Source organism: Crinia signifera, chromosome 2, assembly GCF_055691185.1.
Source record: "Crinia signifera chromosome 2, ASM5569118v1, whole genome shotgun sequence".
NCBI classification, from domain to species: domain Eukaryota; kingdom Metazoa; phylum Chordata; class Amphibia; order Anura; family Myobatrachidae; genus Crinia; species Crinia signifera.
This window is the reverse complement of record NC_139218.1, coordinates 149,691,638-149,706,552: the sequence shown is the minus strand read 5'-3', so window position 1 is coordinate 149,706,552 and position 14,915 is coordinate 149,691,638. Positions and strand designations below refer to the sequence as shown.

The following is a 14,915-nucleotide window of genomic DNA, read 5'->3' as shown; positions in this document are numbered from 1 at the left end:
GGATTGCTTACTATATAAGTAGGTCTAAGGAGGTGCTTCTGAGAAGCTGGCTTGTAGTGAAGGTACAACAATAAATACCACAGTAGATGTTGATCTTCTAATGACATCAAGAAGCAGGTCATCCAAATTGTATTAAAATATCAAGATCTAAGAGCATCTTAACTTTAACAACAGTTCAAGCAGTCAGGGGAACAGCAGGGTGGGAAAATATGGTCAAACTATGGCATATGCACAGTAGGCCAATTCTACCAAGAGAAAAGCTTTAAATCATATGAGCAGATGCAGGCTGAATACGGACTACCCAGAGAGATGTTTTTTAGATTTTTACAAGTTCGGAGTGCACTGACCCAGTACAGTGGAGGAAGGGAAGGGTGGTTGGAGGAAACCCCAATTAAAAAATTCATCCAACAAATATCCCATCAGAAGCAGATCTCTAAACTATATGGATATTTGCAGACTATTGTCAATGATGTAGACTTACATCAGCTTAGGCAGAGATGGACTGGGGATATCCCAAATTTTGATGCAAACGATTGGCAAGTAGCTCTTGCCTATCCAGGAAGGGCGACGAATTCCACAAGGACACAACAAGTCCAGTTCAACATATTACACAGGACGTATATAACCCTGGTCAGGCTAAATAAAATGAATAGCTCCAAAAAAGATAGTTGTCCTAAATGAAGGGAAAATGGGGCCACTTTTTGGCACTTATTGTGGGCCTGTGAAAAGGTGAGATATTTCTGGGAAAAGATATGCCAGGTTATCTGTGGCTTGGGGATATCTCGGGATTGCCCTCTCAGAAATAAACTTAGTGCTGGGGGTATGGCATAGAGGAAATGCCCCTAGAGAGGTGGGAGCTTTGCTCCTGAACCTCACAGCACTGGCCAAGCTAGTCATCGCACGCAACTGGATGGCAACAAATGGCCCAGTAGTAGAGGAATGGATCAATCAAGTGAATATCACGTATGAACACGAAAAATTTATTTATGCTTCTAGAAACACTAGCACCAAATTCTATGCCATTTGGGAAACATGGCATAGATCTGAACACTTTAAAGTACAAGGAACACTCAAAATGGCACGTTAAGAAAAGCACAACATATAAGATACTTAAGTATAAAAGGGGGGGGGAGGAAAATATATAAACTAATATTTTGGTTTTCACTTATAGATTGGAAGTGATGAAGTGTAAGGTCACAGGAATTAATTAAGATATAGTGTAAGTGGGGGAGGGCGGGTTGGGAGGGGGGGGGGGATACATGACACAGGTTATCTTCATTACTACTGATATCGTCTAATACGTTGTTATATATATAGTTTTTTCCCAAGATGTACTCCATGCTTGCGAATAGCAAGTTATAAAAGTTAATGTACGGGCCTGGTCTAATGTTAGGTCAATAAGTGGGAACTCCGAGTGGGCTAGCAAGCTGTTATGCATAAACCAGTGTGGGTCAATAGTCCAGTAGCGTTTAAACAATCTCAAGCAGGTATAACCACATCCCCATGAAATTAGAAATAAACAAGACAGCTTAGAATGAACGTTATATCCCACCCCGCTAGGAACAAGAAAGGCAGCAGATTGTCGTTTTCTCTCTCTGGTTTTAATTCAGTGTCTCTCAAGGGGTAGTGTGCTTACGACATATGGTGTAAAATTCTGTATATCTATGTAATTGTTATGTATGTAATTGTTTGTCTTAAAAATGTTTGTCTTTTTTCATAAATAAAAACTTAATTAAAAAAAAAGACCTAAGAGCATCTAATTATACTTTGATGTTCTTGCTAGCTCATAGGGTCATCATTATTAGTCATTAATTATATCATGCATACAATAGAGCCTAAAATCAACAAATAAATAATTTAATAATGGATTTTAGAACACAAACATAAATGAATCCAGTAACAGAGTATGTGATTTGTAAAGGCTCATCCTGCTGCTTCTTAGATGGTGAATAATAGGGTTTTATTTTAGGCAAAACAAGTGGAGGGACCTCCCCCTCCTTATGCTATAGGCTGAGGCAATCTGCCGAGAGGTGAAACAAATAATATGTGTAAATTGTGTATAGTGCTTGAAATAATAATAGTGCATGAAACTTTGAACTTATGGGCTCAATCCTATACGATGCACTTTTACACCCCACCCAAGATATTAAAAAAAAGGACTGATGGTCATTATTGGCCTATACAATTATTGCTGTTTTTTTTGTTTTTTTTCCAGGTGAAAAGGATCCTGTTGTATGGTGATAACACATATGATATGAGTTCCTGAGCCCAATTAGAGAATTGATTATTAAGCCGCATTCATACTTTCTGTCATTCTGACCTGTCGCAATCAGCAAAATCTTTGTGATTATCGTAAAAGTGACTTTCCAGCTTTACCATTCGACAGGCAATGGACAATTTAAGTTTCTATACATTTAACATAAAGCTTTGAATGAATATTGTCAAAATGATTGCAGGCGGATCAGACTAATCTGGAGTGATAAAAAACATCAAAGTCAAAAAACACAAGATGACACATATTTGTGTATTTTATTAGATAAGTTGTAAAGAAAGAAACAAAATTATTTCAATGCCATTCCTTGTCAATTTTCTACTCCAAAACATAAATTCTAACTACCTAACTGACTTGCCTATGTAAACAGTTGCCTCCATCAGCACATAAGGAACATAGGGGTAGATGTATGAAGCACGGAAAAGAATGGATAAGTGTGCCCGAGGAGAAGTGTGCCCATGGCAACCAATCAGCTGCTATGTATAATTTTACAAATTAACTTCATAAATTATACTTTCAAAGCTGATTGGTTGTCATGGCACACTTCTCCACTCTTATCACTGCTTCATACCTTCACCCAGTAAACCGCACTAATTTGCACTCTCTGTGAAGCAATGCACTTCTAAGAAAAGAGTGAAAAAGAGCCTTCAGCACAACATTACAATATATATTTTTTTAATTATTATATAGAGTATAAGAATTGCAAACAAAATTAAAAAGTAACCCACACCTCAGAAAAACTTGGGTATATGGAAATGTCAAATAGGCATGCACGGGGTCACACAAACTGATAACAGATATTCCACAGAAATTCCACGATATTCCACAATTTGTTATTAGGAAGTTTAACTTAATAATCACAAAGTGATATATTTTTCTACTTCCCATTCCTTGCTATTTATTTAATGCATCTTGACTATATTTTATTCAGAATAATTATTGACTGTTACACAATATTCCCTATTTCTAGGTTTGCACAATTCCTCTGTAACTACACAATAAGCCATTGGCACGTGAAGCCTGACTCATACGTGGGTGCAATGCCTACATCTTTGTACACAGCAGCTCTTGAGAATATAAGCTAATGCCACTGGTATTTATTTTGAAATGCCCACAGCTGGCATCTCAGATCCATTGTATGAATATACAGGCACACCATCAGACCCGATACACCTCAAATGTCTGTTGCAACTAAGACACCGGGGACAGAACTGTGTATGAGGATGCACACACTGGGTCCGACATTCTCCCAAACACCTGTGTTTTAATTGACATCCCAATTACCTCCCACAATGATTACAACAACTTGTCACGTATCTACAGTAGTAATATTGTAGTAATGGCAGAAGCTGATTGGTTGCTTTGGACACATTCGCTTTCCAAGGCTTGATTCCATTGGTGAGAAACAGTCACTATTTCCATGAGCTACAGTAGCTGCTGGTCATTAACTGGGTTTTTTTGTTTGTTATTTTTTCCCGGTGTGCGTTACTCTATTTTAATTGCAATTCTGATGTCATAATAAAGATTAGATTTGAAAATGTGCAACAGGCGATAATCATATTCTCTTGATTTTTCATTCTTGAGGCAACTCAATCCTCATCAATGTGTGGCTGAACATATCATCAAGAACCACGGTATGAACACATCGCACACTTACCTGTGCACCTTTATGGTGTACAAGGAAAAATGTGTGGTGATAATGTGCCGCTTCTTCAGCACTCTGCTCATATAATCCTAATTGCATAACTGGGCAATCTTGCACACTACCCCGATATATGCACCTTGGTCACCCTTCCTTCACTTCTAAAAATGGACTTGTTCTGCCCCCCCACCCCCAGCTAAATGCACACAAGCACATTCTTGCTTTGATATAGAGCAGCATGTTCATTATTATACAGATTTTCTTTCTTTCATCAGCACAGAGATCAAATACAGTCCGCATCATTATTTTGCAATGTAGACTTGATTTCCAGTACATTGGCACTTTGTCACTGGCTGGCTATAATCTGATTGCTGGCCGTGGAGTGTCCTGCATTAGTCTGTACATCTACAAACCCCATTCTCTGTCTGCGCTTCCGTTGCTCAGTCATCTAAATGGGAAAAAAAAGTACAAGAAAATGTATCAGATGTGTCTCTAAATTGGTTTCTGTCTCAGTACTTGCACACTGAAGCAAAGCATAAATTAATATCTAAGACATATTTAAGTGGATAACAAATTACTTGCAACTAGTGTATGGAGCATCTGCAGCAGTATAAAATACAGCTATTCAATGGGTGAGCAGATCAAGTTAATTATTCTAATAAGTGGGTGGGTGATGCTGAGAATGGAACAGGACACTGCTAAAGTAAAATATAACATTCATCTCTTCATAAAAACAGTCTTTCAATTATTGGTTATTACTTTGAAGGACTTATGTTACACTGTGTGTGAGGTAACTATAACACTCTCACTTTATATATAGACGTGGACAAATTTGTTGGTACTTTTACAGCTCGCTGAAACAATGTTTCAATCCCTCTGTAAAGTGATGATATTAAAAGCTATTGTCTCATGTACACCCGCATGCCTTTGATATGTCACACAATAAATAAAAAAAACAGTGAAAGAGATAAATTATTGATTATTATGTAAATATACTATACAATGGCCTGGGCACTAAACAATTTAATTATTATTTCAAACAAATTTTCTGACCGGTGTTAGAAAACTGTCTTAAGGGGCATACTGTACATACGGGCAATTTCAGCCCCATTTCTGAGCGATCTGACTAGATTGCTTAGAAATAGAGTACTAATCGCTCCGTGTGTATGCCCTGCGGTGATGGCGATGTGCGGTCCCCCACGCCACTATTGCCCATAGGGAAAGCCAGTGCTTGCACTGTCTATCCTGCTAGATCGCGGGGCTTTGCCTATAAACAATAGGCAAAGCCCCGCTCAGCACACAGAATCGCCGGGTGCATCACTCAGAAAGAGCCAGGTCACCCAGTGTGTACGGGGCTTTAGTTGCAGGTCCTTAAACAAACAGCATAATGACCAGTGGTGGTTCCAGAGTGGAATAGCAGCACAGAGCAAAACTGAAACAGGGGAGCCACTCCAACTGCCAGTGAGACCCGAATGGTGAGATTTGTTGGACTGTGTTGCAGCCCCACCTTTGGACCCGCCACTGATAATGACCCAAAACACACAGCAATGGATAACATCAAAATAGTGGACTATGAGTTCTTATTTTAACTTATATTGGACATCCATGGAAACAGCTAAAATATGCAGTCTGGAGTAGGCTGCCATCAAACCAAGCGGTTTGCTCAGGAAGAGTGGGCCGTACTGGTACAATAGTATAGAAGCTTCATTGAGAGCTACAGAAATGGCATTGATGCTGTGATTGCCTTAAAAGACTATGGGGTAGATTTATTAAGCTCGGTGAAGTGATAAAGTGTCTGGTTTTTATCACCGGCCAATCAGCTCCTACCTTTCATTTTTCAAACCAAGCCTGTCACTTCACAGTTAGGAGATGATTGGCCGGTGATAAAAAACAGATACTTTATCACTTCACCGAGCTTAATAAATCTGCTCCTGTGTGACTAAATATTAGATTATGATGATTTCATATCATGGTGGCCAATACCATTTGCTTTTTTTTTTAAATATTCTATTGAATCAAAAATTAAGTGCAACATCTGATTTCTATTAACTATGGAATAAGCAATGATGGTTTACAATTACTTTTGTAAGTTTTTGGTGATATCAGAGAAATATATGGGTTTTTCATGGAAGGGTAACAGGAAATTCTATATGTGCGCATTGGCTGTCTCAGAAAGGAGAACGTTTGCCAATCGATGAACTTGTAAGTGATGCGATTAATATGAATTGATAGCATAGTTATACATCCCTCTGGGTCACAGCATGCTAATCAATGTTTCAACCACATTTATGCAAACCATTGATTAATGATCTCTGAGACAGTGAACGCAGTACAATACTATTATATACAAATACTGTATGTAGGGAACCCTGACTTTTCAGCTGTGCAAGATGTTCAAGTTTATCTTCAATAATGTAGTTCAGTAGAAAGTCAGGGGCTGTACCTGTTCCTTGAGTTCATTAAGCTGTGTTGTTAAATGTGTTACCAGCCGCGTGGTTGAGTTGAGCTTGTCCTGGAGGCTGCGGATCTCATTTTGCTCCCCTTCACCTTCATTGCTGACCAGTGACATTGCTCTCATCCTGGGAAACCAATCCAGGTTCTTACTCTGCAGAAGAGTATGTATCACTTTTAATTGCTCTTTTTCTGTGTATTGTATTTATACAAATATTTTACTACTGTACTATATACAGATATGTTTTATATTGTCCTGCCTTTCCTTTAATATCAAAGAAGCATTTGTTAATCCAAAAAGGTCCATTTCTGTAAAAAGCCATACTAATTCCCTCATGGTGACTTCCCCCATTGCAGGGGGATTCAGATCTAATATGCTCAAATACCATCAACATGTCATGTTTTCAAGTTTTCTGTCTGCAACAGAAATTGTTGTTGGGCGCAACCCTCTTAGAAAGATGCTTCAAACATGATAGGTTCAAAATAACATGGACTTATGGAAATACAGTGATACTTTATTTGGACGCACCTGCACTGTACCTGGAGACTCATACAAACCAAGCCATCTGCGGTGGTGCCGCAGACCGTCCATGGAAGTATAGCCCACCGCAGACCAGTTATATGGTGAGATAATTCATTTCAAACTATTGCACATCTCCAGGATAATAGATGCCGTCCTAATATCAGCCAATTACAAGTATATTTTGATTTATGTTTTAGCTATTACTGTATTTCAAAAAATCCATGTTATTTTGAACCTATCATGTTTGAAGCATCTTTCTAAGAGCAATGCGCTCAACTGACCATTTTCTGTTGAAAACGTATATTTCTTAGGAGGTGGTGTACCGCCTTTACGCTTCAGCCCCTTCATTTATTGCGCTATTTTGTCCCACAAACAACCTTCATTTTTTTTTAAGTTTTCTGTCTGCGGAAACAGGTGGCATAATTGCTGACCAAGCAAAATAGATAAACTAGCGTGCATGATTGAAGAAATCCATGAAACATGTTCTGTTGGAGGAACTGCAAGACTGGCATTGAAAATCCCTTTCAGAAATGATTTATCCTGCAGAAATGTTTACAATCCTCTGCCTGCCCACATATTGCAAAAAGTACAATATATCTTATTATAAAATGATCTTTGCTATCAACCTATATGGTCATGACCTTCTCTCCCAAGCTCCTTCATTACTGATCCCCAAGAATGCATATCTTGATAGAAGCCGAATACATCAACACATAGAAATATGAAAATGGTTTGAAATTGAACGTCTAAAACTCTCATGCATATTTATGTAAATGATTTAATAATACATATACAGTAATACGTTGTATCAGCCAGAGTGATATCTCATCTGTGGTATTGTGCCACATGAGAGCAGGAGAAATATATAATACTATATATAAGGATTAGTTTATTGTTCAGTGATGTGGGGGCTGTTGTATAAAGTCACACAGATATGGCAACTTGCATATTATCATTGTAATCCCTCTTCAGGTACAGTGTACACAATGAAAAGAACCCTTTTCACACATTTTCTATAGTAACAAGGGTGTAGTAGTGTATACCTTCTATTTCCCATTGTGAAATTGTTATGCATCTAAGAGCAAATCAGTCTGTTTGTAACTACCTCATAATGTGCACCTGACAGATGCTTCCTGTCGTGCATGTAACAACTCAGATTAATTGGAATCTGAAACTGACTGCGGATCTGAAACCTGTGGCCTATATATGTCAGAGCACCATCTGCACTATGAATATTATATGTTATACATACACACACATATATATATATATATATATATATATATATATATATATATAGGCATTTCAGAATTTCTAAATGGTTCGTGTTGAGGTACTTCTAATTCTCATAATCTTTGCTGTTAATGGATCTGCAGAAGGATAAAAAGCCAGGGAAGTAGAACTGGTCAGTATGATATGTAACTGGGTAAGGGCCAGATGTATCAAGCTTCAAAAGTGATCAAGTGGAGAGTGATAAACAACCAGCCAATCCGCTCCTAACTGTTGGGATTGCAATACGAGACAGACAGGAGCTGATTGGCTGGTTCTTTATCATTCTCCATTGTATCACTTTTTGTGGGCTGCCCCCCCCCCCCCTACATCCTATAAAGCTTTAGTCTCTACTTTAATAAACCCATAATATAGATCACATTCATAACAAGAAAAACACTCAAACAAGGGTCTGAAAACAAAATGGATCAGAGAAAGGATGGAACACAGTGGCCCAAGATGGAATAACAGAAGTGGCTGGGGGACAAAACTGGGGATTATTCCAACAGAAACATTCAATTTGTAGAACTGTGTAAAAGTCTGAATTGAGGCTCAGGTGTTTACCATGTATATTGCGCCACAGAAGCCTTGTAATGCATCACCCAAGAAACAATTACTGATCTAGCAGTGTAGGCCATCATATGTTTCACGGATGGTTGCAATAATACATCTGGCCATAGACTGTTTAGTCGCTGGCAAGCCTGTGCATCACAGAGCATGAAAAGAACATTAATTTTACATTATATAGATCCCTTTACATATATCCACAGGGGTCTGTGCAACATCAAGAATGCTCAGAGCATCCCTAGTGCCAGAGGATGAGCGGAATCACAGTATCTTGGTTTAGATGAAACCGGGAGTATGTGGTGGTGTGGATGGCAAATGCCTAAAATATATAATTTTTTTTAGAAATAAGCATCCACACCACTGTATACCTGTACTCGTTCAGAGGGTGGAAAATTCAGCACCCCTGGGCAGTGGGCCAATATGGGAATTTAAGGGCAGTATTCATTGCTCCCGATTCACCATTTTTTTTCCGGCGAATGGGGCTGTTTTCACTATCTATGGTGAATCTTTTTCACTGAAAATCTGATTCACCCTATTTAATGTTCACTGTTCGCCGAAAGCGACCAGTGAATGCCGGACAGTTCTCCGTTTCATGCTCGCTGCAATTCGCTGGTGTATTTCAATGGGGTTTTCACTGTATTCAATGCTAGGATGGAGAACTGCTTTCACCATGATTTTCGCCATGATTCAACGTTTTGCATTCAACATCTTTTTAAGGTTAACTAGAACGTGTTCTTTTAAAATAAAGGTTGTTTTTTTCTTTTGGTGTTAAAAAATCAGTGAAGGGGCATGCTATTTAATTAAACTTTTTTTTTCACACGACGTCAGCAGGGGGAGCCGCTCCTTTCATATTCACTGCACACTGGTCACACTCATTACATATGCACGAGCGGGACGAGCGAGTCCCTGGAAGCCCTCCTTCTCCCCCACACATTCCGGTGTAGGCAGGGAGGCTTCCATCTCCCTGCCTTGCTTGCTCCGTCCCCCCCGGCTCCCGGGATGTGTGTGTGAGAGTGTGTGTTTAAAAATCGCCGTCAGGAGCGGTGAGCCCCTGCGGCGTTGAATAGGGGGAGAGGGAGGGCTGGCAGCGAATGCTCCAGCCCTCTGGAACCTGGCGACTGTGCAGCGAATCCGAAACAGGATTCGTTGCACAGGGTGAAAAATATCATTGAATACCTGCCTAAGTGTTACAATGATCATTTAGAACTGATGAATAAACTTTGTTATGCAATCTGTTGCTTGCATGTATCCAGGGTAATCTTGATCAACGAAGGTATTCATGAATTGTCAAAATAAAACACCCTTAACAGTGGCACCTTGCTCCTTACACAGCCCTGCAAAAGTATGGTTTCCCTCTCTATAGTACAGTGCAGAAATACACAACTAGAGTAACATATGCAATTAGCATATTTTACAATGTGTATAACTTTCACTATTTGTATGCATTACCAAAGTAGAAGAAAAGAAAGGAAATGAGAATTGGTAGATATATTTTTTCTTCTCATATATAAATTTGTGGCATTGATTGCATTTTGCATGTCTATATGGTGTTGGGTGACACTTATACCATGTTCTCATTGCCGCCCCTGCAAAATCCCGGGTTTTTCTTGCCGGGTTTTTGGCGGGGCACAGAGAATGGATACTTTTCTACCCCATTCTACAGCACCTTAAACCCGGGAAATTCCCGTGTATGACGCGTTCACACTGCTTCCCCTGGTCTGCCCTGCCAACAAGTGTGTGAATATAAAAGCAGCTTTGATTGGCTGTTGAAAAAGTAGCTGTGATTGGCTGTTTTAGAAAGCAGCTGTTATTGGCTGGCTGAGGATGATGTCATATAAAGTGGCCTGTTTTTTCCAAGCACACTGCATTGCTGGAATCATGGCTGATGAGATGCTTTTGTTTTGCACCATTTTGCTCTTTCATGCAGCAAATGAGAGCTTGCTGCAGCTGCTTACATTGTGCTACCTTGCACAATGCACCTTGAAGAGGAGGAGAGCGCAATTTCTTGCTGAGAGAGACAGTGCTCGCCTTCATTATGTGCGAAGGAGAAGAGCTTTCATCACCTCCAGCGTTACCTCCATATTGAGGTTCAGCACATCCAGTACCCGGCGAATGTGGACCAGAGACTGCTCTCATGGCGAGGTATTTTGGTCTACAGTGGAGGGTTATGAGGATGACCAGTGGATGGAGCATTTTCGCATGTCACGTGGGACCTTTCAGTATGTGCTGGACCTTCTAACCCCTGCACTTTCCAGACAGACCACAAACTGCAGAATACCCATCTCACCTAGAAAGAGACTAGCGATAGCGCTATGGTGGTATGCTACACCGGGAGAATACCGCACAGTCGCCTGCTTGTTTGGAGTGGGGAGATCCACTGTATGCACTATAGTCCATGAGGTGACGCAGGCTTTGCTGGAAGGACTTTACCGTCGTTTCATCACCTTACCTCAAGGACAAAGGTTGGACGACATCATCGCTGGTTTCCTGCATCGTGGATATCCACAGTGTGCTGGAGCTATAGACGGTACACACATTCCTATTATTGCCCCCACAGAAAACCATGCGGATTACTTTAATCGCAAAGGCTGGCACTCCATAATTCTACAGGCTGTAGTGGACCACAAGTATTGGTAAGTACATTTTTTTATGATAATATTAAACTGTGCTTTGCGTATTGCTAGGGTAACTAAACAGAAATCTTAACACTTTATATTTTCAGCTTCACTGATGTCTTCATTGGCTGGCCTGGCCGTTCCCATGATGCAAGGGTTCTAGCAAATTCGGACCTATACCTTATTGCTGAGGAGAAGCAGGATGGCTGGTTGTTCCCTAGAGAGGTAAAGATATGTTTTTGCTTGTTGCAGTTGGGATATTTTTAGTGTTATGTATGCATGTATGTATAACCAACGTACCACATGTATTGTTGTTTTTCAATGTCTCTCTTTACACCGGTAGAGAAAAGTGGCAATCAGAATAGCATACTTGTACTCCAAGAATTCCATATTGTAACTCTTATTTTACTTTGCAGAAATCGAAGATCATCGATGGGGTGGAGATCCCAGTACATATAATCGGGGATGCAGCATACCCATTACGACGATGGTTAATGAAGGGGTTCACCCAGCGCCATCAACTTACCCCGGAACAAATTGATTTCACCCACACCCTCAGTTCTGCACGAATGGTGGTAGAAAATGCCTTTGGCCGTCTAAAAGGCCGTTGGCGTTGTTTAATGAAGCGCAATGACATTGATACCAGCTTCATGCCTCATGTAGTTGCTGCCTGCTGTGTGTTGCACAACATATGTGAGTTTAAGAAAGAACAGTTTCTACCAGAATGGACCGTACTGGAGCCTGAGGTATCAGATCACTCTGCAGATTCTGAGATGTATGAGGGGACAAACACATGTGCAGAAGACATTCGCAACACCATTACCAATCACATATTTGCTTTAACCCACTAGTGTACAATAGTTTTTAATTTTCAATAAACTTCAAAAACATTTCTGTTTGTTTGTACATATTTTATTCATATGTACAACATATTTTTTTTTTTAGTTAAATAGCATAAAGTGTACCAAAAATGCACATAGAAAAATATAATAAAATTGTAATGACAATACCCAAACGCCTTACATAACTTCTGTACAGGCCGGGTGGGCAGCCAAATAAACAAAAAGTCACTAAACACCTCTACAGCACATGGTAGCGGGGGTATTCCTTTCTTGGAGCCGTTCGATTCTCCGCATGACTATGTGGACCAGCCGCATAATCAAGGCAGTGCGATGGAACTGTGGGAGGCTGAGTTGCACCCGGTGTACGCTCAGGGAAATGGCAGTGATTTGCTGGAGGCTGAGGTGTCCCAGCAGCATACTCAGGGCACTGCGGAGGAACTGGTGGAGGCTGAGGTGCACCAGCTGTACGCTCTTGGAAATGTCGAGGATTTGCTGGAGGTTGTGGTGTCCCAGACGCATACTCTGGGGAGTGCGGTGGAACTGGGGGAGGCTGAGGTGGACCTGCTGTACACTCAGGGAAATGGAGGGCATTTGCTTGAGGCTGAGGAGTCCCAGCAGCATACTCAGGGAAAAGGTGTGACATTGGTGGAGGGTGAGGTGTGCTGTGTGGCACCATGTTCCCCTGGTTTGGGGCTACAAAATTTGGTTGGCCTGCGCTATACATTGGATAACCATACTGAAAATTATTGTGTGGTGGCTGGGGCAGTACATGGCCTTGTGCCCTAAATAGACTATTAAGGAACTCCATCTGCGTATCTCGGTTCTCTCGATTGATACGCTCATGCATACCAACAATGGCAGTAATGAACGTGTTCTGTAGGTCACGCTCATTGTCCATAAATCGCTGCAGACGAGCATCTTCATGAACTTGCATCGAATGATCCATTTCCTTCAGGTGTTCAAGCATTACGGTGGTCATTGCTTTTGTGGCTTGTTCCATCTTTGTGGCCCTCTTTCTTCTCAGTGGCACATTATAAACTATGGGAAAAACAAACAACACATTACTATACAAGACTATAATAATGTTACTTCTCCTTCTACCCAAAAGACATTGTTGGTGCCCATGCACTCGGAAAACCATCTGTGCTGAAGGCTAGATATCAGTAAAACCTTAACTTCTCATTCAGACCTGTTAGCAATGTTGCTGACAGGCCTGAATCAGATCCCCTCTGCACAGATGCATGTGGATGTTAAATTTCAAAAATACTTAAATAAAAAAGCAGTGTTGGCACATGCATGCTTGAGGCCTTTTCCCTTCTGCACTCTTGCTACATGCTGCGACATATTTCTTTAATAAACAAAAATATAGTACTGTGTAATAATGGTGTGTGTAAAAGTTATAAACTTACTGTTGGTGCGCAACTTTGGACGTGCACTCTGTGGCAATGCTTCAAAGGCTGGACTTCCTTCAGCAGGTAGTGATGATGCAGGCGTTGATGGTGGTCGCTGCAAAGGTGATGGCGGATGCTGCACAGGTGAAGAGAATGCGGTGGGGCCTACAGCGGAATTGTGGGAGTTAAATGATGAATCCAGAACTTCACATTGGGCTTCACCATGGACTGAGCGGGAATCCATTTCACTGTCTGTGGCCTCAAGGTCAATGGGTGACGCTGCTGCTGCTACTGCGTTTTCTTCACAGACACTTGCTGCACTGCCAGCAAAACTGCTGGAGGAGGACAGTGATATGGGATTAGCCAGTGCAGAGTTCCCAAAGATGACATTGCACTGGTCATAAAATGGCCAGTCCATACGGGCACCACCACTCTTCCTCCTGTTTAGGTCATGGACCTTAGCATACTGCTTCCGCAGGGCTTTGAGTTTATTCACTACCTGTTGCTGCGTTTTGACGATGCCACGGGTAGACAGGATTTTGGCGATGTTGTAGTAAACAACGGAGTCCTTCACTGTGCCGGTCACTTGTTTTTTAATCTCCTCCTCTCCTCTCACTGCAAGCAGCTCGAGCACTTCCTCATCCCTCCAATGCGACATGTCTGCTCTCCTCGACGCAGCATATGGACGTCAGACGCAGCACTAAATGGACGTCACATGTCACCTGATCACATCCCCCAATGAGCTTCTTTTTTTCCATCATGTTTGAAAAACCCGTGTCTGCGCTGTTCAGACTGAAGTACACCCGTGTTTTACCCAGGAAAAACCCTGCAAAAAACCCGTGTGTAATTCCCGGGGCATAACACCCGGGAATTTCACAAGGACGCGTTCACACTGAGACGCGACACGGGAAATTACCGCTCGCCCTGCCAAATACCCGGGTTTTTTAGGCAATGAGAACGGGGTATTACTGATTCCTGTATGCGTTTACAGTAGCTTCTCCTTAGGTTGCACAGTAATACATTTATATTTTAGAAATCATTTAAAAGATATTAAGGTTCATTTACAAATCACAAAAATACAGACACACAACACCACTTTGGGCCACGCAAGTCTGCTCTGGGAATGGATCTTGTGATTTTTAACATATGTGCATGCATGAGAGCCTGCATACACAATATTCAGTAACTACAGGCTCTGAGTATATTTATTAAAGTTTGATTTTCAGTGATTCTGAATCAATTTTAATTTTAAATAGAGCTAAATCGATGTTGTGGTTCAGGGGTGAAAACAAATTTACTGACAGACTTTAAAAAAATCGACATCTTTAGTTTTATAAAACAAG

At 40.9% G+C, this 14,915-nt stretch overlaps 2 protein-coding genes across 2 annotated transcripts in view; both read right to left on the bottom strand.

The window, feature by feature from the left end:
• Nucleotides 1–2,501: 2,501 nt before the first annotated feature.
• The window catches only part of ITPR3 (inositol 1,4,5-trisphosphate receptor type 3), a 143,763-nt gene continuing 131,349 nt past the window's right edge, over nt 2,502–14,915 (bottom strand). The window contains exons 35-36 of the mRNA XM_083170732.1: nt 6,358–6,519; nt 2,502–4,362 (exon numbers count right to left, since the gene is read on the bottom strand). Coding sequence (XP_083026858.1) covers nt 4,261–4,362; nt 6,358–6,519 — 264 coding nt within the window. The 3' untranslated portion in view covers nt 2,502–4,260. The remainder of the gene's footprint in view (nt 4,363–6,357; nt 6,520–14,915) is intronic.
• LOC146060157 (uncharacterized) lies at nt 8,514–14,784 on the bottom strand. The gene is made up of 2 exons (XM_083173100.1): nt 13,591–14,784; nt 8,514–13,219 (listed from the first exon to the last, which is right to left on the bottom strand). The coding sequence occupies exons 1-2, from the start codon at nt 14,228–14,230 to the stop codon at nt 12,420–12,422; spliced, it is 1,440 nt and encodes a 479-aa protein (XP_083029226.1). The 5' UTR covers nt 14,231–14,784; the 3' UTR covers nt 8,514–12,419.